This window comes from Muntiacus reevesi, chromosome 22, assembly GCF_963930625.1.
Source record: "Muntiacus reevesi chromosome 22, mMunRee1.1, whole genome shotgun sequence".
NCBI classification, from domain to species: domain Eukaryota; kingdom Metazoa; phylum Chordata; class Mammalia; order Artiodactyla; family Cervidae; genus Muntiacus; species Muntiacus reevesi.
Window position 1 is genome coordinate 43,022,158 of NC_089270.1, and position 24,010 is coordinate 43,046,167.

At 36.6% G+C, this 24,010-nt stretch overlaps 1 protein-coding gene across 3 annotated transcripts in view; it reads right to left on the reverse strand.

Annotated features, from left to right (window-relative positions):
• Positions 1-24,010, reverse strand: part of CEP135 (centrosomal protein 135) — a 77,687-nt gene that overhangs the window by 16,888 nt on the left and 36,789 nt on the right. For 2 of the 3 annotated variants that reach the window (XM_065914583.1, XM_065914585.1), the window contains 10 exons: positions 23,442-23,594; positions 22,331-22,483; positions 17,092-17,169; positions 9,464-9,615; positions 6,077-6,192; positions 5,849-6,003; positions 5,322-5,377; positions 3,094-3,262; positions 2,136-2,246; positions 1,669-1,854 (listed from right to left, as the gene is read on the reverse strand). In XM_065914583.1, the coding sequence (XP_065770655.1) occupies positions 1,669-1,854; positions 2,136-2,246; positions 3,094-3,262; positions 5,322-5,377; positions 5,849-6,003; positions 6,077-6,192; positions 9,464-9,615; positions 17,092-17,169; positions 22,331-22,483; positions 23,442-23,594 (1,329 nt within the window). The remainder of the gene's footprint in view (positions 1-1,668; positions 1,855-2,135; positions 2,247-3,093; positions 3,263-5,321; positions 5,378-5,848; positions 6,004-6,076; positions 6,193-9,463; positions 9,616-17,091; positions 17,170-22,330; positions 22,484-23,441; positions 23,595-24,010) is intronic. The other variant, XM_065914584.1, reaches the window with a different exon arrangement.

Sequence of the window (24,010 nt, forward strand, 5' to 3'; positions counted from 1 at the left end):
GGTTGGTCATAACTTTCCTTCCAAGGAGTAAGCGTCTTTTAATTTCATGGCTGCAGTCACCATCTGCAGTGATTTTGGAGCCCAAAAACCTAAATATATTTGGTGTTTGGGGGGTGCATAATTCTACAGACTATGAGTAATCAATACTATCTTCTAAAAAATGAAGACCAACTACAATACTCCAACAACAAAATGAAAGGAGAACCAATAACCATGAGTTCTACATCAAACTAACTTAGTAAGGATTCCTATGTTTTAACTCAACTCAAATTTTACCAAGTGATTGCTATTAGACTCTATGGGAAAAGTTTGTTTAAATCCACATGCAAAAGAATAAAATTGGAATCTTATCTTATTTCATATATAAAAATTAACTCAAAATGGACCAAATACCTCAACATAAGAGCTGAAACTATAAAACTTATAGGAAAAAAAAAGGAAAAAGCTTTGTGATGTTGGATTTAGCAATAATTTCTTAGATATGACACCAAAAATACAGGCAAAAAGAAACAAATTGGACTTCATCAAAATTTAAAACTTCTCTGCATTAAGGATAAGATTGAGTGACAATGTAAGCCACGATATGGAAGAAAGTATTCACAAGTCATATATCTAATAAAGGAGAAATATTTAGAATATAAAAACAACTCCTAAAACTGAACAACAAAAAACAACTTGATTTTAAAAAAATAGGCAAAGCATTTAAATAGACATTTCTTAAAAAATATATACAAATGGCCAATTAGCACAAAAAGTATGCTCAATGTCACTAATCATTAAGAAAATACAAGTCAAAACCAAAATGAAATACCACTTCACTCCCCCTGGGAAGGCTATTATTAAAAACAAACAAACCACACACACACAAACACACACACACACAGAGAAAATAACAAGAATTGGCAGAGATGTGGAGAAACCAGAACCCTAACATTGCAGGTAGAGATGTAAAATGGTACAGACCCTGTGAAAGTCTGTATGGTGGTTACACTAAAAATCAAACACAAAATCATAATATGACCTAGTAATTCAACGCCCAGGTGTATCTTAAAGAACAGGAACCAACCACCTGAATAGATATTGTACGCCCATGTTCATAGCAGCATTATTCTCAATAGCCAAAGATGGAAATAAACCAAATGTTTATTGACAAATCAATGGATAAACAAAATGTGGTATATACAAAAAAGGGGATATTATTCAGCCTTAAAAAGAAATGAAATTCTGACACATGCCACAACATGGGTGAACCTTGAGATTTAAGTGAACGTTAGCGCTAAATGAAATAGCCAAAGTCACAGGAAAGTAGAATGGTGGTTGTCAGTGGCTGGGGGAAGTGAGTGGGAAGTTAGTATTCAGTGGGTACAGAGTTTTAGGTGGAGAAGATGAAAACGTTCTGAAGAAGGACGGTGGTACCCTTAAAATGGTAGATTTGATGTTATGCGTATTTTACTGTAATAGAAAAGTAACGGAGCTCTCCTAAGCAAATTATCGGAGAAGGCAATGACACCCCACTCCAGTACTCTAAGAATAAATGACAAAAGATTACTGTTCAATTTGATTTTACCAACGTTTAAACCTCATTTTGATAAAGTGCCTTTGAATGTTTTCTGTTTTACTAAATTATGTCTGCACAAGAAAATACTAGATTATGTCTGAACACATTACCTCCTGGATTTCCTTTTCCAGCAGCTCCACTCTCTCTCGAAGGTGTCTCCTCTCTGTGTCTATGGAAAGAAGTTCCAGTCGGACTGAGCTGCTTTCTCCCTCAGCTTGATGGGCTTTGACTTCCCAGTCTTCAGCGCGGTTATGAAGCATCTGAAATCTATCTAACAAATCTTGATTTTCTTTTTCCTGGTTTAATCACAGTTAAATTGTTTCTAAATTAGTAATGGTCACTCACTGAACACCCACGTCATAAACATACAACACATTGGGATTTTGCTTTAATTTAGGAAGCATAAGCTATTTGTGCAGATACTATACTAAATAAGACATGTAAGAAAATGCACAAGGACAACAGGCAAGATCTCCACTTTCATATGTTAATATCTAATAGAGGACAGAGAATAAAGAAACATGAAAGTGTTAAACCAAAGTCAGTCTGAACTTTACCCTAAGCAATGTTCCCTCACCTTGGCAGCCATTAAGCTCTCCCATCGTGACACTTCGGTTATGTAATTATGAACTCTGCTCTTCATTTCTTCTTTTTCTTGCACCGCTGATTCTAATTCCAATGAAATTTGCTACAAATCACAAAATTGAAGACAGGTATAAAATGAACGTAGCACCTAATGAGTTCTACTTACGTTTAAGCAGCTCTTTCTGAATTTGGGGACTAAGAGAGAGTAGGAAAAAAGGAAAACTGTTCCTAAGTATTATTTTCACATGTGTTTTTGACTGATCGTGACTTTTTAACCAATTATTACCATATATCTCCCACAGTATAACTGACCACATATCTGGTACTTAAACTAAGGGCTAACTATGCTTAGGGATTAATATTTTCAAAAATTTATATATCAGCAATGTGCTCTATAATGAATAATTTTAAAAATGTAAAATATTTAAAATAAGAAAATCACTGGTTTTCTTGGTATGATCCTTTAAAAACTAGTACAAACAAAGCCAATATCTTTCAGTATTTGCCATTCTAAAATATTCATTAATTAGCTTATGGGTTGGTAATCTCTAGGCCACTGGAAGTAAGTACAAATAATTAAAATTTATCATGGGTCTTTAAAACACAGCAACCTTGCCTTGGGAGTGACACTGAGGTCCTCCTGCAGTAGGCTGACAACGGTTTCTGCCAGAGAGAACACCATGCCCCCAGCTTCAGGATTCCTTGCAACAATGGCTACAATGGCGTCTGATGGTTTATTACTGCTACAATATACAGCAGTATTCTAAGCCACATTTTAAAATACCTTTATAAACAATATTCTCCCTAAAGAGTTATTTTTTTGTTGCTCATATTTATATAATTAAAATTTAGAAGACATAATATTTAGAGCTTTAAAATTTAGCAAACATTGAATATATTGTAAAACTGTGCATTATGAAACTACCAAAGTTTATGTACTGTGCTCATACCTGGTTTTCTCTTGCCATTGTAGCCAGATCATCCTGTAATCTTCTGTTTTCCTTAAAAGACATTTCTTTAGATCTTCCTACTTCATCAAGTTCTTTGTGAGCTGCATCAAGTTGGCGCCGAAGGCTGCTTATCTCACGGTCCCGATTAATCAATGTTTCCTTTAGGTGGCTGTTACATGAGTGGGGTAGCAATAACAAAGAAAGATTTTTGGAAAATTTAGTTCATTTAAAAGGAAACTATTTTACTCTGAATTAAATATACTAAGAATGCAAGAAACTACAACTATGCAACCTATGGACTGGGATAAAATATTTGTAAATGATACAACTGACAAGGGCATAATTTCCAAAATCTACAAACAGCTCATACAACTCAATAACAACAACCAAAAATCAAGTAACCCAATCGAAACATGGGCAGAAAACCTAAATAGACATTTCTCCAAAGAAGTACAGCTGACCAATAGGCACACGAAAAGAGGCTCAACATCACTAATTATTAGAGAAACACAAATCAAAACTAAAACGAGGTACCACCTCACACCAGTCAGAATCGGCCATCATTAAAAAGTCTACAAATAATAAAAGTGGAGAGTGTGTGGAGAAAAGAGAATTCTCTCACACTGTTGTTGGGAATCTAAAGTGGTACAACCACTATTGAAAATAGCATGGAGGTTCCTCGAAAACACTAAAGAGTTATCATATGATCCAGTAGTCTTACTCCTGGGCGTACACCCAGACAAAACTACAATTTGAAAAGATACATGCACCTCTCTGTTCAAAGCAGCACTGTTTACAACAGCCAAGACATGGGAGCAGCCTAACTCTCCACAGACAGGTGAACAGACAAAAAACATATGGTGTGTGTATATATACACACACACACACACACAATAGAATACTACTCAGCAATTTAAAAAATGAAATAATGCCATTTGCAGCAACATGGATGGACCTGGAGATTATGATACTAAGGGAAACAAGTCAGAAAGAGACAGACAAATATCATGTGATATCACCTCCATGTGGAATCTAAAGTATGACACCAATGAACATATTTATGAAACAGAGACAAACTCACAGACATGGAGAACAGACTGGTAGTTGCTGTAAGTGGGAGGAGGTAGGAAGGGAAGGACTGGGAACTTGGGAGTAACAGTTGCAAATGAATGTACAAAGAATGGATAAACAGCAAGATCCTACTGTGTAACACAGGGAACTATATTCAATATCCTACAGTAAACCATAATGGAAAAGAACATGATAAAGAACATACATATAGAACTGAATCACTTTCCTGTACAGCAGAAATTAACACAAAACACTGTAAATCAACTATACTTCAATAAAACAGAAAAAGAAATGACAACTACTGCATTAAGACACTGATTAATTAGGTGACGAAGACACTTTAGATCTCCACCAATCATTATGTGAAAACAAAGTCTTAAAATATATTTATCATTATAAAATTAAAGTAAAAACAGAAGATTTTCAAGTGTTAGTAGAACATAAATGATTCAATTGGTAAATATTGGTTAATGTTTTAAGTCCTTCCTATTATATAACATGTTGCTGTTGCTGTGGTTGCTGAGTCATGTCTGACTCTTTGTGACCCTATGGACTATAGCCTGACAGGCTCTTCTATCCATGAGATTCTCCAGGCAAGAATACTAGAGTGGGATGCTATTTCCTTCTCCAGGGCATCTTCCTGACCCATGGATTGAACCTGTGTCTCCTGCATTGCAGGCAGATTCTTTACTGCTGAGCCACCACGGAGGCCCATATAATACGTAAGGGTATATAAAAGAAATACAAGTAGTGCTGTTTTTCTTGAAGTAGAAAGACTAGATACAAAATGTAAAATCTTGCAACAGTATTTAAAAAGGTTTAGATGTGGAATAAATTCAGTACTAGCTGCTGAGGTAATCTAAGTTTTGATGATTAGGGCCTGCACAGTTTAACTGCAGTAGAACTAAGGAGTAAGCAGGTATGTAAAGGAATAACTAATGAGACATAACTGTTTAGATGTCGATGACAGAGGAAGGGAGAAAGTTAGAGGATAACAATTTCCATGTAAGAGATTGAGAAAATGATATCTGCCACTGACAAAAACAGGAAAAGTGAAAAAAGAAATTTTCCTATTGCCAGACTTCTATCCAAATAGATAATGCTGCATTCACTAAAAATTTCTTAAAAAGCTGGATGCCATTCCATCAATTACTTACTTCAGAGAAGATTCATACTCTGAGACTGTTATCTTCATCTGAGTAATAGTTTTTTCCTACAGAAATTATAAAAATATATCAGATTCTAGACCATTCATGTAGAAGTATCTCCAGTTGAATTCTAAAATTTATCACATTTATATAGTTTAAATTCAATCATATAACATGTTATAAAAGAAGCCTCTACGTAAAGATATTTCTATGTACCAATTTTATTTCACATATTGGTATATTTCTACCGACTCTAAGAATCTGAATTGTTCCTTGAGTTTGCTGTAATCCTATATGATAAAATTGTATTCTAGAAATAGAACTTTTAAAAATTCAAATTATTGGGATAAAATGAAATTTAAACATATTAGAAAGATGGCTCTGGGTCTTGGGAACTCGCACATGGTTCTTATGAAATAAGAACTGTATATCTCGTAAAGCAATTATCCTTCAATTAAAAAAAATGCACATATGAAACAGAATAAAATAAGATTTTCTGTTCAGATGGCAGATAATATTACTTAATAGTCACATACTTTACTAGCTAGGTTTTCATGTAAGTTTGCAATCTTTTCTGTCTTCTCATCCACAGTCTCCTGAAGGATATCTTTTTCTTTATCAATAACACCAATGGTCTTTTTCATTACATGAGCCTCTTCATTCTGTGAAGTCATCCTGAGGTGTAGTTTACCTATAAATGAAAAGAAATGTTTCTTAGACAAAGTAAATTAGGATCAGCAAAAACAAAATTTAAGAACACTTACCTAATTTTTCCTCCAGTATTTTAACTTGTGCTTGGGCTGAGTCAAGTTCACTTCTTTTCATGTTAAGTCGGTGCTGATAATCCTCAAGTGACCGCTGTAGTTGCTCATTTACTAGCCTAAAGAGTCAGCAGACAAAAATAAAGGGGATTCTTTATCTCTGGTGGAAATAACTTTTAAAAAATGAAAGATCTTAAAAAATAATTTGCTTATTTTAAAAGCTTCTTTAATTTCTTATTTTAAAGCTCTTTGAATTAATCAATGGCATTATATTATATATATTTGTCTTTTCTTCAAAATATTCCATCTTCCTAAAAAATAATACAGTATAAAAATAAAATGAATTGTATGTAATTTTTCTAGAGGCTTCCTTGTAGTTTTAAAGCTTTTCTCAGTTTTCTACCATCAACTCTCTTTCTCTTAAAACCTATTTCCAATAGTCAAGGCAAAGTCCTGTTTTTATAGAATGGCCTCATCCTTCAAGATTCTGACCATGCCGACCAGTGAGCTTTTAATTCTGCTTTCTATTCTGAATATTCCGAATACCAGACCATCTTACCTGTCTTCTGAGAAATCTGCAGGCAGGTCAAGAAGCAACAGTTAGAACCAGACATGGAACAAGAGGCTGGTTCAAAATTGGGAAAGGAGTACATCAAGGCTGTATATTGTCACCCTACTTATTTAACTTAAAGGAAGAGTATATCATGCGAAATGCTGAGCTAGATGACTCACAAGCTGGAATTAAGATTGCCAGGAGAAATATCAACAACTTCAGATATGCAGATGATACCATCCTAATGGCAGAAAGTGAAGAGGAACTAAAGAGACCCTTCATAAAGGTGAAAGAGGAGAGTGAAAAAGCTGGCTTAACACTCAACATTCAAAAAAGATGATCATGGCATTCAGTCCCATAAGTTCATGGCAAATAGGTGAGGAAACAATGGAAACAGTGAAACTTTCTTTTCTTGGGCTCCAAAATCACTGGACTGCAGCCATGAAATTAAAAGACACTTGATCCTTGGAAGAAAAGCTATGATAAAGCTAGACAGCGTATTAAAAAGCAGAGACATCACCTTGCTGACAAAGGCCTGTAGAGACAAAGCTATGGTTTTTCCAGTAGTCATGTACAGATGTGAGAGTTGGACCACAAAAGAGGGCTGAGTGCCCAGGAATTGATGCTTTTGAACTGTGGTGTGGGAGAAGACTCTTGCTTGTCCTTTGGACTGCAAGGAGATCCAACCAGTCAATTCTAAAGGAAAACAACCCTGAATATTCATTGGAAGGACTGATGTTGAAGCAGAAGCTCCAATACTTCGGCCACCTGATGTGAAGAGCTGACTCACTGGAAAAGACCCTGATGCTGGGAAAGACTGGGGGCAGGAGGAGAAGGGGACGACAGAGAATGAGACGGTTGGATGGCATCACCAAATCAATGGACGTGAGTCTGAGCAAGGACAGGGAAGCCTGGCGTGATGCAGTCCACGGGGCTGCAAAGACTTGGACACACTTGAGCAACAACAACGTCTGAACACAGACATGAGCCAGGGTGGGAGAGGCCATCCCACTGAGGCTGCTTTCCATCTTAGGAGGTACACAGTGTGGCAAGGAAACAAGAGGGGCAGAAAGAAGCTTCCACCTGAGTTCTTCCCAAATAGTATTCCTTAATTAGACACACACAGCGAGCTCTTGGTCTTATTACACTGTTTGTTCTGATTTTGTGTAATAAGTGTTTCCTAAATCTGGCCACTGTTCTCCAAGCTCACTGCCACTGTTTGACTCCTGGTCCACTGCCTCCAGCATTCTCCATCAGTCTCTTAAGGCTCCGAATACACCTTCCCTATTTTTGCCATAGTTCAGGTCCTAACAGGAATGTTACTCATGTCACTCCCTTGGTTAAAAATTTCTGTTTATTCTCCATGTTTATACAGTAAAATCCATTCACTCTTAGTTAGCATACTATGTTCTTTATAACCTGAGTCCAACCTGTAGATACAGTCTACCTGGGCCATACTGACCTCCTTACCATTTTTTAGACAGCACCTTTTAGACTCTGTAATAAATATTCTGATTTTAGATTTCTTTGAAAGAAGATGAGACTAACAATGACACAGGTAGCAAGAATTTCAGCAGTTCTACACTACAGAGTACAAATACTGGGCTGACCAAAACAGTTAGGGTTTTTCATAAGACATCACAGGAAAACCCCAAGGAACTTTTTGGTCAACCCAATAATATGAAGTACAGGCATATCTTGGAGATATTGTAGATTTGGCTCCAGACCACCCCAGTAAAGAGAATATGGCAATAAAGTGAGTCACATGGATTTTTGGTTTCTCAGGGCATATAAAAGTTATGTTTAAGACTCACAAACACAGAAAACAAAACTATAGCCACCAAAGGAAAAGAGGGAGGGGTAAATTTGGAGTTTGGGATTAGCAGGTAAAAACTAGTATATTTAAAATAGGTAAACAACAAGGGCCTACAAACTAGTATGTAAAAAATAGATAAACAACAAGGTCCTATAGCACAGAGAACTATATTCAATATCTTATAATAAACCATAACAGAAAGGAATATGAAATATATATGTGTATATATAAATATATATATACTAAATCACTTTATTGTACACTGAATCACTTTGCTGTATACCAGAAAATAACACAGCATTGTAAATCAACTATACTTCAGTAGAAAATAAAATTAAAATTCAAAGCCATTAAAAAATAAGTAAATAAAAACAAAAGTTGTGTTTGGATTATACTGTAGTCTGTTAAGTGTGCAACAGCATTATATCTGAAAAAACAATGCACATACCTTAATTAAAAAAAACTTTACTTCTAAAAAATAATGACCATGGTCTGGGCCTTCAGTGAACTGCTGTCAAAGCTCGCTGAAGACAGATCATCATAACAAATATAATGAGTTGGAAATATTGAAAGAATTACCAAAACGTGACACAGAAACTCAAAGTGAGCTAATGCTGTTGGAAATATGCCATCAATACACTGGCTTGACACAGAACTGCCAAAAAACTTCAATTTGTAAAAAACACAACTTTGGTAAAGAGCAATAAATTGAAGCACAATAAGACAAAGTGTGCCTGTATCTGTTAGGGAGATGTTTGAAGGAGGCAGATGCAAAAATCTGCCTGCAACCATATCAATCTATGAGTCTTTAAACGTACAGGTACTCAAAACCTACCCAGATTCACACAGTAAATAAAAACCTCCCGAGCTCAGCCCCTCAGTCCCTACTGTACAAAGCCTCCCACAGTTATTCTGTCATAAGGGCAGCTTTTCAAAGACTTAGCCCAAAACACCACTGCTACGAACCATAAATAGCCACAAGCTCATTCTCAGAAGTGAAATCAAACTTCAGTAAACTTACCTAAGGGAGTTCATCTCTGTTTTCTGATGAGATGAGTCACCAGCCACATGGCTAAGTTTTTGAGCTTGGAATTTTGCTTTTTTCTCTAAAGACTCCATTGTTTCTTTCATTATAAATATTTTAGACTTTAATTCACATTTTTCGTTTTCAAGCTATAATTTTAAAAATTAATAGGGATATGTCTCAGTTTCTTTTCCTTAAGTACTCTTTAATAATATTTCTGGAAGAAAACTAAGGAAATAAATTAGACTTATTTAAAAATACATTAAAAGTCATGTGTACACTTTAGGTTCTAGATGTAAATGCAGGTAAACACATTTATCTCTCCTCTTCAATATCACTGAAACCAAAGAAAAGAGGAAAGGCAAAAAAGGAAGGGAAGAATATGTCCATAACAGCAAAGAAGCAGGAAGGGAAAACACCAGCAGAAAAAATTTTCTAAAAAAAGTAGGCAGTTCTGAATTGAAGAAAAATCAGGACAGAAAATACTATCACTAAAACACAAAATGGACAAGACGTGTATAAAGAAAGTGAACATTTTCCTAAAGAGCACAAAACACAGTCTGACTTAATGTAGACACACCGTGTTTCTCAAGGGGAACACAGTATTGAAGATGAATTAAAATTTCCTAATATAATTGTAAATCCCATGAAATTTCAGTAAGAGTCCTAACAAAATCTTTTTAAACTAGATAAGTGACTTATATTTCATTCTGAAATTTATTTAGGAGAAAAGAAAGTTAAGAAAAAAACAGTAAAAACTGGGGGGGTGGTTAAGAATGCAGCTAGACTTGCTTTAGGAGATATCAAAATAAATTTAAAAGCCACTGTAATTAAAACAGTATGAATTTCACATGTGGACAAGCAAACATATCCCTGATGTAAATTTCAAAAGGTAGCATTTTAAGAAAGTGGGAAAAGAATAAACTCTTTAAAAACTAGAGTTGGGACAGCCACTCATTGGACACAAAAAATAAGCTAGATTTCTATTTCATTTTATATACAAAAATAAATTCTAGATGTAATAATGATCCATCTATAAAACTCAAAACCAAGAAATACTAGTGATAAATTTAAGTCTTCCAGTTAAGAAGGCAGACTGACCACACACATTTTTATCTCCTCTTCCTCTAGAAACAGCGCTAAAATGACAGTAAAGGTTAAATATTATACTCTTAAGGACAAAGAGAACAGGAAAGAAAACAAGGGTGAACCGGTGACTTCAGTAACTTGTAGGAATAGTCACTGCAAAACTGTTTACAATAGCCAAGACATGGAAGCAACCTACATTCCCACTGATAGAGGAATAAAGAAGATTTGGTACACATAAGCAATGGAGTATTACTCAGCCACTAAAAAGAATGAACGAATGCCATTTGCAACAACATGGATGGACCGAGAGAGTGTCATACTAAGTAAGTCAGACAGAGGAGAAATATCGTATGATTTCTCTTATATGTGGAATCTAAAAAGAAATGATACAAATGAATTTACTTATAAAACACAAAGAGACTTGCAGACTAAGAAAATAAACTTATGGCTGCCAGGGTGAAGGGATAGTTAGGGAGTTTGGGAAGGTCATGTACATGTTGCTATATTCAAAATGGATAACCAACAAGGACCTATTGTATAGACATGCGACTCTCCTCAATGCTCTGTGCCAGCCTGGACGGGAGGGGGATTTGGGAGAGAATGGATACGTGTATACATACGACTGAGTCCTTTCCTGTTCACTGGAACGACTACAACACTGTTAATCAGGTATACCCCAATACAAAACAAAAAGTTTAAAGTCTGAAGGAAAAAAAAACCTATGAAAGACAAAGAGTAGATACAGAATAGTGGCTCAGAGTGGGGAAAAAAATACAATCTAAAGCAGTTTCTGAACTTAGGAACTAATGATGTTGACACTAAATAATTCTGTTTCGGGGGGCTGTCCTGTGCATTGTAGGCTGTTTAGCAGTTATCTCTGCCCTCTGCTTACTAGATTCAAGTACTTTTGCCCCTTAATTGTGACAGACAAAATCCTCCAGGTATTGCCAAATTCTCTTAGGAGGCAGAAGTGACCCCAGTTGGTGTCACTGACCTACAATGACCATGGTCAGGAACACCAACGAGCGGCCAGCCGACTGCACTGAAGCCGAGCACATGAGGCCACGCGGTGGGGCGGGGAGGTCCCCACACGGGCGTTCCAGGTACTCCGCGTGACGCTCTCTAGGCCCATCCACGCTGCTGCACATGGCACTGTTCATTCTTGTTAACCGCTGAGTAACATTCCACCGTATGTGTGTGCCACATCTTCTTTATTCCTCTATCAGTTATCTCTTTCTACAAAGTTCTCTTGGACATCAAAAATACATAAAAAAATCAATAGAAGGGCTAAAAGATAAAGTTGGGTCAATCTCCCAGAAAGTGAGAAAAAAGTCAAAGAGAAAATAAAGAAAAGGGATAAGAACATCAGATCTTTTTAGGAAGTCAAAAACCAACTAATAATAGTTTCAGAAAGAGAAAATAGAATAGTAGAGTAAATTACCAAAGAAATGAAAACAGGAGATAAAGAGAGAAAACCCTAAAACTTTTCAGAAATAAAAACACGTCATGTACAAAGGACTCAGTGACAGAATAGCATCAGACATCTCAAGGAAAGCTGAAGACAAATGAGGACAGTATTCAAAATTTTTAGTGAAAACAATTCTCCAATTGAGACTGGCATATGCCTAAGCCAGATCATAAATCTGAACGTTGAATAAAGACATTTTCAAACAAATAGACTACCAACAAAATTTCCTCCCATGTATTCTCTTTCAGGAAACTGCTGGAGAAGGTACTGTGCCAGAAGAAGGAACAAACCGAGAGAGAAGAAAACATGAGGTTCAGTGTAGGAGGGGCAGACAGGGAAAGTCTCATGAGGACAGCTATGGAGAGACACAGTCCATAGGAAGCAGGAAGATGGAAAGCTCAATAAGGAAGGTCTTTAGGGGGGAAAGGACCAGAACTGATAGGTTTGAAAACAAAAATTACTGAAAGGCATGTGGCAGAAATAAAGTCCGTGATAAAAATCAACAATGAACAACAGAAAAGTAACAAAACACAAAATGAAACAAAAGCCATGAATAACTCTAGGAAAGTGGTCTACAAGAAAAAAGGCAAGAGTAATACTGTTCCACTTGGCTGACTCATAAACCATGGTAAGTCTTAGCAATATAGACAGTAACTATCAAAGAGAGTAAAACATCTAATTAAACTATGTTAACGTAATGGGGGAAGAAAAGGGGAGGGCTAAGCGATCAACTACCATCCTGGAGACTCACTAAATAATCTTAAATCCATAAGTAGCACAAGCAGTTATTTAGAAACAGGGAGGTAAACACCAGGAAAAGAAGTTAAGCCTCTGTGGATGGTAATCTGTGAGATAGGGAAGTGAGAAGGGAAAAAAAATTGCACTAAAAGTTCCACATTCTTATATTACAAACAAAAGTACATGCAAGGTATGAAGATTAAAAACAGGAATCACCTGGCTTAAAAAACACTGCCTGAGCCTCTGACACTACTGTGAGCAGTCTCCAGTTACACCCCTCACCCCTGCCCACGGAAACAGTTATCCTGGGTCTCGTGTTTCTCATTTCCTGCCTGCCTTAGCACACCACAGCTGCATGAATCTCCAAACAGCATACAGTTTATGTGACCATGTTCTGAAACTCTACATAAAAAGAATCATACTGCATGTTTTCTTTCTTCTTCTTCTGAGAAATAATTTACTTCTGGCTGTACTGCATCTTTGTTGCTGTGTGGGCTCTTCTCTAGCTGTGGAGAGTGGGGGCTGCTCTCCAGTTGGGGTGCTTGGGCTTCTCTTGCTGCAGGGCGTGGGCTCCAGGGCACGTCGGGCTTTAGTAGCTGCAGCACACGGGCTCAGCAGTTGTTGTTCTGGGCTCTGGAGCAAGGCTCAAACACTTGGCGGCACACAGGTATAGCTGCTCCGCAGCACTGCGATCTTCCCAGATCAGGAGTCAACCTGATCTTCTGCAATGGCCGGCAGGTTCTTTACCCCTGAGCCACCAAGGAAGCCCCTGCACGCTCTCTTCAACGTATCTGCACGATTCACGCATGCTGACGTCTGTACCCACCGCTGTTCACTTTTGCTGCTCTGTAATGCCCCACTGTATGACTTACCACTCTTTATCTATGTTCCTCACAACTGACACCTAGATGTTTTCTATTTTCTGTCAGTGAGCGAACATTTTAGGTTTTCTGAGCCTGACAGTCCATTGCCACTACTGTACTGTAACACAAAAACAGCTGTAGACAACGTATTAACAAATGAGCATTGCTGTGTTCCAATAAAAACTTTATTGCAAAAACAGTCTGGAGGCCGGATTTAGTCTGGGGGCCATAGTTTATTGACTTTGATTCAGGGTTCAATGGATTTGTTGACTAATAAGAGTAATCTATTGGCCAACCTAGAACAATGCCAAATTATTCTTCAAAGAGGTACCAGTTGGCACTCCCAGAAGCTTCACATACTCACTAATAAAACTAGCTACAATTTGTTAATTTATGATGACTTGAAAGATGTGAAATGGTTTTGCTTTGGTTTTAGCTGGCATTTCCTCTATTTTTGAGGTAGAACATCTTTTTATATTTATTAACCATTCATAATTTCTTCTATTGCTAAGTGTTAATTCACAACTTCTGTCACTTTTTTTAGGTTAAACGTACAGCACATTGTTCTCCCAATTAGTGGCTGTCTTTTCAACTTACAGCTATTTGATGAAGCTACTCCTGTCAATGCGGTCCTATTTGTCTATGTTTTCTTTAAAGGAATAAACCTGTTTGTGTCTTGTTTAGGAGCACACACTCTGGAATGAGACACCTGCTAGCTGTGTGATCTTGGGCAAGCCTCCCCTCTGCCTCACTTTCCTCATTTGTGAAATAGGGATAATATTAGCACTTACTGCTTGTAGTTGTTGTGAGAATTAAAATTATATGTATATGAATATATATAAAATGTTGAGAAAATTACCTGACACATAGTAAATGCTGTATAAATGACTGCTATTGTTATTTTGCTAAGGTAAAAACGATTTTCTCTTGTATTTTCTTTTAAAATTTGGAGTTATTTCTTGAACACAAGGATGCAAGTAACCCTGAACTGATTTTTGGGTCTGGCATATATTTTAGGTAGGATCCAATTTCTTTTTTACATAGATATATATGAACAGTCAATTGTCCCAGAAACAAGTGAAGTGAAGTGAAAGTGGCTCAGGTGTGTCCGACTCTTTGCAGGTCCATGGAATCTTCCAGGCCAGAATACTGGACTGGGTAGCCATTCCCTTCTCCAAGGGATCTTCTGAACCCAGGGATCGAACCCAGGTCTCCCACATTGCAGGTGGATTCTTTACGGGCTGAGCCACCAAGGAAGCCCATCCCAGAAACAGTGTTACTGAATAACTCTCTCTTATCCTATTGATCTGAGTCCTCTATATATCAAATTTCTATAATTTGTGGGTTTGCTTTCTACGGTTTTATCAGTCTTAATCCCTGAGCACTACCACCCTATTTTAAATACTAACTCTAAAGCCTTCATATCTAGTAGGACAAATTCCACAGTGTATTCTTCTTTAAAATTTCTTTGACTCCTGATTCTCTGCTTCCATGTAAATTTTTAAATCTATTGTCAATTTTCACACACACGCACACACATCATGTTCTTTGGATTTCAGATGAAACTACATCAATTCTACAGATGAATCTGGGGAGGATTTGCATTTTTTTTACAAACATGATATCTGTCACCTTTTTAATAAACCTGATACATCACTCCATAAGATCTTAATGTCTTAATAAAGTTATAAAATATTTTCTATTAGGATCCTTCAAAATTATACACAGGCATCTTGTATTATTTCTTGCTATAAAAATGGTATGGATTTTCTTTCTATCTATATTGCATGGGATTTGTCATGCTACTGTAATTCACTGTGCATTCTGAATTGGAGGATTTCTGTTTTTCCCATAATACCTAGAAAAGTATCAGTTATTATGTCATGAAATACAGCCTCTCCCATATTCTATTATAATCTCCTAGAATTCTGACTAAACAAATGTTGGACACTTTCACTTTATTCTCTAAGGCTTTAAACTTAGTTTATATTTTCTATATCCTACTCTCTTTTCAATGACTTCTAGTACTTCAGATATATTTTCCAGTTTATTAAGTCATGCTTTTGGATTCTGGGCAGGCTAGAGTAATAGGGACCCTTAATAACTAAAAATTTAGGCGAAATACATGGAACAATGGTTTTCAAGACACTGGGCATCAAGCAGTGATGTACAGTGGCCCCTAAGAGGCATGAGATAAATGAGACGAGCCCGATCACTGCTCCAGCTTGTCGCTGGAAGAATTTCTAGGTGTGACACAGGAAAAGGAATCCAGCTGGACTTGGTGGTCCCCCTGAATTCAGACTACGGGCCTGAGAGTCAAGGGAGGCCAGAGTAGTTAGAATTTGTAGGGCAGATACTAGAGGGGAAACAGCACAGGGCGAGAGCTCCAGAGATCTACACACGGTGCCCCCGAGTCTCAGCTGAGCAGAAGCTCAGCACACTAAAAGCTACCCAGGGCCAGGGAAAGAGCCATCAACACATCAGAGGGAACTACTGAGGGCTCAGGCCAAGTCAGGAAGAGTTTCTTTCCCATCAGTCATTGAAAACCTCGTAATTCATGGGGCAACAGACAGCGAGTGTACCCAAAAAGATGTGGTCTCAGCAGTAAAACAAAACTAGTCCAAAACTAAATGCTCCTCTAGTCCCACTTAAAAGCAAAACCAAAAAGGATCAAGTTACTCCCATCTGACCTAACCGTATCCTAGAACAAACTTCAAGAGTGTTTCTAGGAATATAAGCTCTCCAGCAACCAAAAAAATAAAATAGACAATGTCTGACATCCAATCTAAAATTACGGGGAATGCAAAGCAGGAAAATACAACCTAAGTGGAAGAGGAGAAAAAATCAACTGGCCCAAGGTCGACTGAAACAGATGACAGAATTAGTAGATGAATAAAAACAGTGAAGACATGGAGAAGGAAACTAGCCAAAAGAAAACACAGTAAAAAAAAAAAAAAAAAAAAGACTATCAAAACACTTACCAATTTGTTAAAAAACCCTATCTTTAGCGAGAGCAATAAGGAATGAAAAGGAATTTCACTTTTACTCTAAGGCTATATTACATTATTTTTTGTTTAAAAAAACAAAAGAGCAAACAACTATCATAGCTAACACTTAATGAAAGCTTATGATATGGCAGTGAATATTCTAGGTTCTTGATGTGTATTAATTCATTTAATTTTCACAAAAACTCTAAGAAATAAGTTTGAGTACCATTTCTATCTTACAAACAAAGAAACTTACAGATAAAAAGTTTAAGAAATTTGCCTACAGAATACAGATGACAGAGATGTATTGATATGAACCCATGTAGTCAATCTTCAGAGTACACACTCCTAGTCAGTCACCGATACACAGCTTCTCTAAAATATTATTTTGTAATTTTAAAAACATAGAGTACATTAAAATATAATTGAAATACTCATTCATACAACAAAATATACCACAAATCCAGTTTGATAAATTACCTGGTGATTAACACATGTCAAATGCTCAATAGTTTTCTCTAATTCTGATTTTCCAAAAATACTCATTTCCTGGAGATGCTGTAAGAGAATTTTATAGACGATGTTCACTCATATCAGATAATAAAACAAAATTTTCAAAAATAAGCAATGCAATTCTACAGTACTATTTTGTCTTTTTATAACATAGAAAGGCTTTAGAAAGAAAATCACTAGAAATTTTACAAAAATGATGCTTTCGGTTGAAAACAAAAACAAGAGTTCTTCATCTTTTACACTCTACCTCCATGTGTGACTGTGACAGAAGACTCAGACTGATATGGGTTCATTTATAAAAATTTACACAGATCAATCCATTAGCACAACCATAAAGGAAAAACCCAGCAGATTAAGTAAGCCCAGAAGTATGCCCTCATGAGAGGAGACGTAGGAGGAACAACAGACGGGCTCAGGAAGACACAGAAAACAGAATACTACAGGGTGATGCAAGAGTTCAAAGTATCAAGAGTGAGCTGGTCAATAATATAAACACAAGTGTTGTTATTTTTGGTTATATTAACTTATCTGACTCTTGTTGATGCTAAGTCCAGGACAAATGATACATTGGTGCTCTGTGAGAATTTTTCATGCCAATTCTTACTTCCATCCATGTTATTCATTAAAAATGGGCTTCCCTGGTGGCTTAAATTGTAAAGAATCTATCTGCCTACAATGCAAGAGAACCTGATCTCTGGATCGGGAAGATCCCTGGGAAAGAAATGACAATCCACTCCAGTATCTTTGCCAGGAGAATTACATGGACAGAGGAGCCTGGCGGGCTCCAGTCCATGGGATCACAAAGAGTTGGACACGACTGACACTTTCACTACTATTCATTAAAAATAAGTTAAGACGTCTGATGTTTTGATTATATATTTCATTGAAGAAGTCACTCTACTGTGGGCCTTTTATTTACTAAATCATTCAGCCAGTACCGAGTACATATCATATACCAAGCATCAAGTAAACTGTGAGGAATACAGTAAAACAGATAAAGTCTCTGATGTCACAGACAGTATAGTCTAGTAAAGATAAACCTTAAACAAGATGTTAAAATAAAATTCATGAATATTTTGCTAGGAAAAGGAACGTGAACGCAACATATTGGAAGGCAATCAGGGATCCAGAGTCCACTTCCTGTGTAAGGAAATGACGTTTAACCTGGCTCTAAAGGATGAATAGAAATCAGCCAGGTGAGGAGACTGAAAGGGATAAAGGAGTTTTCAATAGCCTATGTTAAAGACAGGGGCATGAGAAAGTCCATTAAGCCTGGAGTTGAGAAAATGAGGGGTGGGGAGTGGGGAGGGCTAAGCCTGACCATGATGTAGCAAGGGCCAATCACGGAAGTCCCTGAGAATAGTTAATGGATTTTAAAACATGAAGTGAAGTAAGCAGATTTACATCTTTGAACAATGACTCTGACTTCAGTGTAAAATACAGATTTCAGAGGCCACTGATACACTAGTGCAGTTGAGAGAATTGGCCAGAATAGGATGGTAGCAGGGGAATAGAAACAAGCAAAGTGGTGCAAAGAAACCATTGTGAGCTCAGGAGCCAGAGTCTTTGTGACTTCATTAGCTGGGTAATCTTGGGCAAATCATTATTACTATTTTTTATTAAGGTATAGTTAATTCACAATATAAAATAGGTCTTAGGTATACAACATAATAGTTCACAGTTTTTAAAGATTTACTCCATTTATGATCATAAAATACCAGCTATCTTTGCTGTGCTGTACAATATATTCTTGTAGCTTGTTTATTTTATACAAACTCATCAGTACCTTTAAAAAAAATTTTTTTTTAATGTTTTATTTGGCCACATCACAGCATTTAGAATCCTAGATCCCAGACCAGGGATCGAATCCACACCCGCTGTTTTGAAAGTGCAGTCTTAGCCACTGGACAAGCAGGGAAATCTAATTCCCTACCCCATCTTGCCCCTCCCCCCACCCCTCTCCCCACCAGCAACCACTAGTTTGTTCTCTGTGAGTCTGAGTCTTTCAGACTAGCTTGTTTCATTTTTTAGATTCCACATGTAAGTGATAACATACAGTATTTGTTTGCTTCATTCACTAGCTTGTTTCATTTTTCAGATTGCATATGTAAGTGATAACATATAGTATTTGCTTTCCTCTGACTTATCTCACTAAGCATAAGGCCTTCCAAGTCCACCCGTGTTGTTGCAAATGGCAAAATTTAATTCTTTTTTATGGTCAAGTGGTACTCCATTGAATATACATACTACAGCTTCCTTATTCATTCACTGATGGACACTTCAGTTGCTTTTATATATTGGGAACTATAAATAACGCTGCTATGAACATATATCTTTCAAATTACTGTTTTTATCTTCTTCAGGCATATACCCAGGAGTAGAATTGCTGGATCATATAATATTATAGATCTACTTTTAGGTTTTTGAGGAATCTTCAAACTGTTTTCCACAGTAGCTACATGAATTTACAATACCAATAGTGCACAAGCATTCCCTTTTCTCTACATCCTTGTCAACATTTGCTATTTGTGGTCTCTGATAACAGCCACTCCGACAGGTATAAGGTAATACCTCATTGTGGTTTTGAGTTTCATTTCTCTGATGATTAGCGATGTTGAGCATCTTTTCATGTGTCTGTTGGTTCAGCAAATTATTTAAACTCACTGTAACCCAGATAGCACATCTGTAGGCACTGCCAACTGAAAAGGCAACTGTGAACATTTATTGTCAAAGCCCTTGTAAAACGCACTAAGAACAGAGTTTCCCACATGGAAAGGGCATAACACGTGTTAACTATTATTAGGGGTCGCATCAGTAGGACTTTGTGATTAAATGAGAGATAGGAGTTTTCAGGGAGAGAGGACTCAGTGACGATGCCTGGGTTCAAAAACTGGCTGGGCAGTGAAATAACAGGAAACTAGTAGAGGAGACTTAATGACTGAGCAGATTAGTTGAGTTTTTATGTAAAAAACCTGTTGTAAACTCATAAATCCTGCCTCCTGTAATCCAGAAAGAGTCTGGTAATATGAATGTCACTCTTTCTGAGTTTTTGGTACTACTGTACTTTTTTATCCTACTTTTACATTCCTTAGTCATTTCAACAGATATGAAAAGGATAAATCAGTAGCTTGTACTAAAAGTTGCCATATTACACAGAAGTTTTCCATTTGGTAACTGTGACACTTATTTTTATTAAAAAAGCACTTTGTGGAAGGCAATTTTCCAGAAGATCCAAATTAAAAGTACTCTGTTGGGGCAAAACTTTAACTGAAAATCCATGACATAAAGACCACCTTTATAATACTTAAAAGTTCTTATTCTTAACTTTAGGTACTAATTTCTAAACATTAATTCAATAATATTTATTGTAAGTAAACTATGGACTCCATAATAGTAACAATAATAGTTAACATTGAGTACTTTTAATGTACTGAGCACTGTTAAGTACTTTATGTATGTTAACATTTTGGAGAGATTATGAAATAAAATACAGCCCAGAGATATGACACCAAAAGCACAAACAAAAGAAAAAAATAAATTGGAATTCACCAAAAGTTTAAAATATCTGTGCTTCAAATAACAATACTAAAAAAATGAGAAGACAACCCACAGAATGAGGGAGGGAAAATATTTGCAAATGATATATCTGACAAGGGGCTTGTATTGAAAATATATAAAAGTATTCTTCCAACTAAGTAAGATAATCCAATTTTAAAAAATGAGCAATGGATCTGAATAGACATTTCTCTAAAGAAGATATACAAGTGGCTAAATAAACATGTGAAAATAAACACTTTAGTCATCCGGGAAATGCAAATCAAAATTTAAAAGGATACTGCTTCTACCAGCATGATGATAACAAAAAAGACAGATAGTAACAAATATTGGTAAGGATGCAGAGAAATTAGAACTCTAACCCCTGCTAGTGGGACTAAAAATGGCACAGACACTTTGGAAAAACAGCTTGGCAGTTGCTCAAATGATTAAAGTTGACTCTAGGTATCATATGACTCTAGGTATACATCTAAGGCAAAAGAAAACATACCCACACAAAAAATTGTATACAAATGTTCACAGCACCATTATTTGTCTGGAGGTTCTAGCAGGGGAGCGCAGCTACTCGTATACCCTTGACTGAAGACCGGTCCTCCTCTATCGGGGATGGTCGTCCTCTTCGACCGAGTGCGCAGCTTCGGGAGGGACGCACATGGAGCGGTGAGGGAGGAAGGGGACACCCGCCTAGCCAGCCAGATCAGCCGAATCAACCCTGGCGATCAATGGGGTGACAGATGTCGCAACCAGATCGCCCTCACATCCAGCACCATTATTTGTAACAGCCGAAGAGCAGAAACCACCCCAATGATAAAGAAAATGTCACCTATCCATACAATGGAATGTTACCCCATAATATAAAGTAATAAAGTACTGATACATATGACCTAATAGATGGATCTTGAAAACATTATGCTAAGTTAGAGAAGCCAGACAAAAACAAAAAAACACATACTGAATTGTTCAATTTATATGAAATGTTCAGAGTAGGTAAATCTAGAAATAGAATGTAGTGGTTGTCTAGGCCTGAGGAGGATGGGAGATGTTAAGAGTGATTGCTAATCGGTACAAGAGTTTCTTTTTGACATAATGAACATGCTCTATAAGTGATTGTGGGGATGGCTGAGTAAGTCTGTGGATATACTAAAAACTAATGAATTATACACTTTAAATGGGTAAATTATATGGTATGTGAATATCTCAATGAAGCTTTTTTTTAAGGGAAAAAAAAAATCTCCCTCCATATGAGGGACTAACTATTGAGATCAGAATTGGTTCTTTTCTATAAAGAAAGAGCTAATAAATGTTTTAGGCTTTGTGGACCATACAGTTTTCACTGCAATTACTCAGCTCTGCCACTGCAGCACATAAATAAATGAGCATTCCCACTAGTATTATCAACAATGAAATCTGAATTTCACAATTTTCATGTCATGAAATGTTCTTCTTTCGATTTTTTTCAATGATTTTAACATGTAAAAACCATTCTTAGCACGTTGGCCACATAAAAACAGTGTTCTGGATTTGGCTCATGGGCCATGGTTTGCCAACTCCTGATCTAGATTCAAAATAGTCATATCACAGGAAAACATAAAAATGACCTCCTTTTTCTCAATAAATTACCTTTTAAAAATAAGTCAATCTAATTACTTACTTTTAACTTGTCTTTTAAAGCTTCCTTTTCTGCCATAACCCTTCTTAAGTCAGATAACGCAAGTTCCTTCTCCTTTTCTATGAGACTGACAGTATTATGGGAGACTGCAGTTTCGGTAGAGTCTTGTCTGAGTGCAGATAATTCTTCCTGAGCCTTAAAGTAGGAAAAGATATAAATTAAAAAACACTGGATCAATGTATGACAAAACCCATTGAAAAAAAAAATAACTAAATAAAATTTAAAAAAATAAAAATAAAAAAATAAAAAACACTGGATATGCTCCCATTTAAAAAAAGGAGAACTAAACATATGCTACTTTTGCTCTCTTCCCAAATACCACCAAAATGAGAGTAAAAGGATTCAAGCAATAACAGTAATAATTAAAACAAAAAGACAAGAAGATGGAGAGAAGTGCCAACCACAAAATTTTGAAAGCCAAATAGCAGATGGACAACTACTAATTAAGCAAGCAGACCCAAGAAAGCTGAAATCTAAGCCAACTGCAGGAAAAGCCCAGAAAGTAGATCAATATGTACTGCAGAATCCCCAAAAAACTCCAAAAGTAATAAAAGCTCCTTCAACTTGGCCTTTTAACTCTATATTTTTCTCTTCCTCTCAAAATAGCAACAGGATTTCATGGGAGATTGGTATGAGAACAAATTGTGGTGATAAACATGATGCTTTGCTCAGACTCACTTTGCCTTCTGACAACTGAGGCTTGTAACTGGTCCAACCTAGTGAATTTCCCCTCCCTATCCCTCAAAGCTAAGTCCTTAATATTCAATGTATCCAATTAGTGCTACCCACTGGAAGATACACATAACCCAACGTGATTGAATCCCAAGCAAACACTTGACTCAGAGTCAGGCTAAGACCCATTCAGTAGTTTGAGAAATAGGGAATTATCCCAAAGTGACCTGACCCATAGATAGGCTAGAAAAGAGGAAAAATAAATATGAAAAAACAATAGAAAATTCTGCTTTGGGCACAGGATGATAGTAGAAACTACTAACTATGAAGGAATATCCCTAAAATCCATATACTACAGTAATATAAAGGATATATACTGGTTCCATTATAGTTAACTGGTGTTACATAATCAATATCTTACTTCATTATATAAGACACTTAGTTTATCTCTTTCTGCTGTCAATAATTTAACATTGGACTGTATATCCACCATGTGCTTTTCAAATCTTTCTAGCATACGCTGAAGTTCGTCTCTTTCTCTTGTGACGAGATGGATATCTGAGTTGCAATCACCCTGAAACATAATTCAAGACAGAAGTTATCATTTCAAGACAATATTATTTCAAGGTAATTCAAGACAGAATTATCACCACATGGTTGGCACAAGGATGGTGATGATGAGACTGACTGAAAGATGCTAATAGACAAAAAGAACACAACTTCCTTTAATGTAATTAAGGAACATAATTATTAATCTATAAGGAGAGCAGGAGAGAGAATGCTGGCAATACTGGGGCAAATTTCCAGGCCTTCGAGTGCCCAGCAAGAGACCCAGCTGCCACTGATCCTACTTGATTAGACCCCATCAGATGCTTCAAGTATCACTCTTTCCCAGTTGTTTATACTGCTGTTGTAACTCAAGTATATCCCCACACCGGAACCATGCAGTATCTGGGAACATGCAAGGCATGCAAATTTTGAGGTATATCC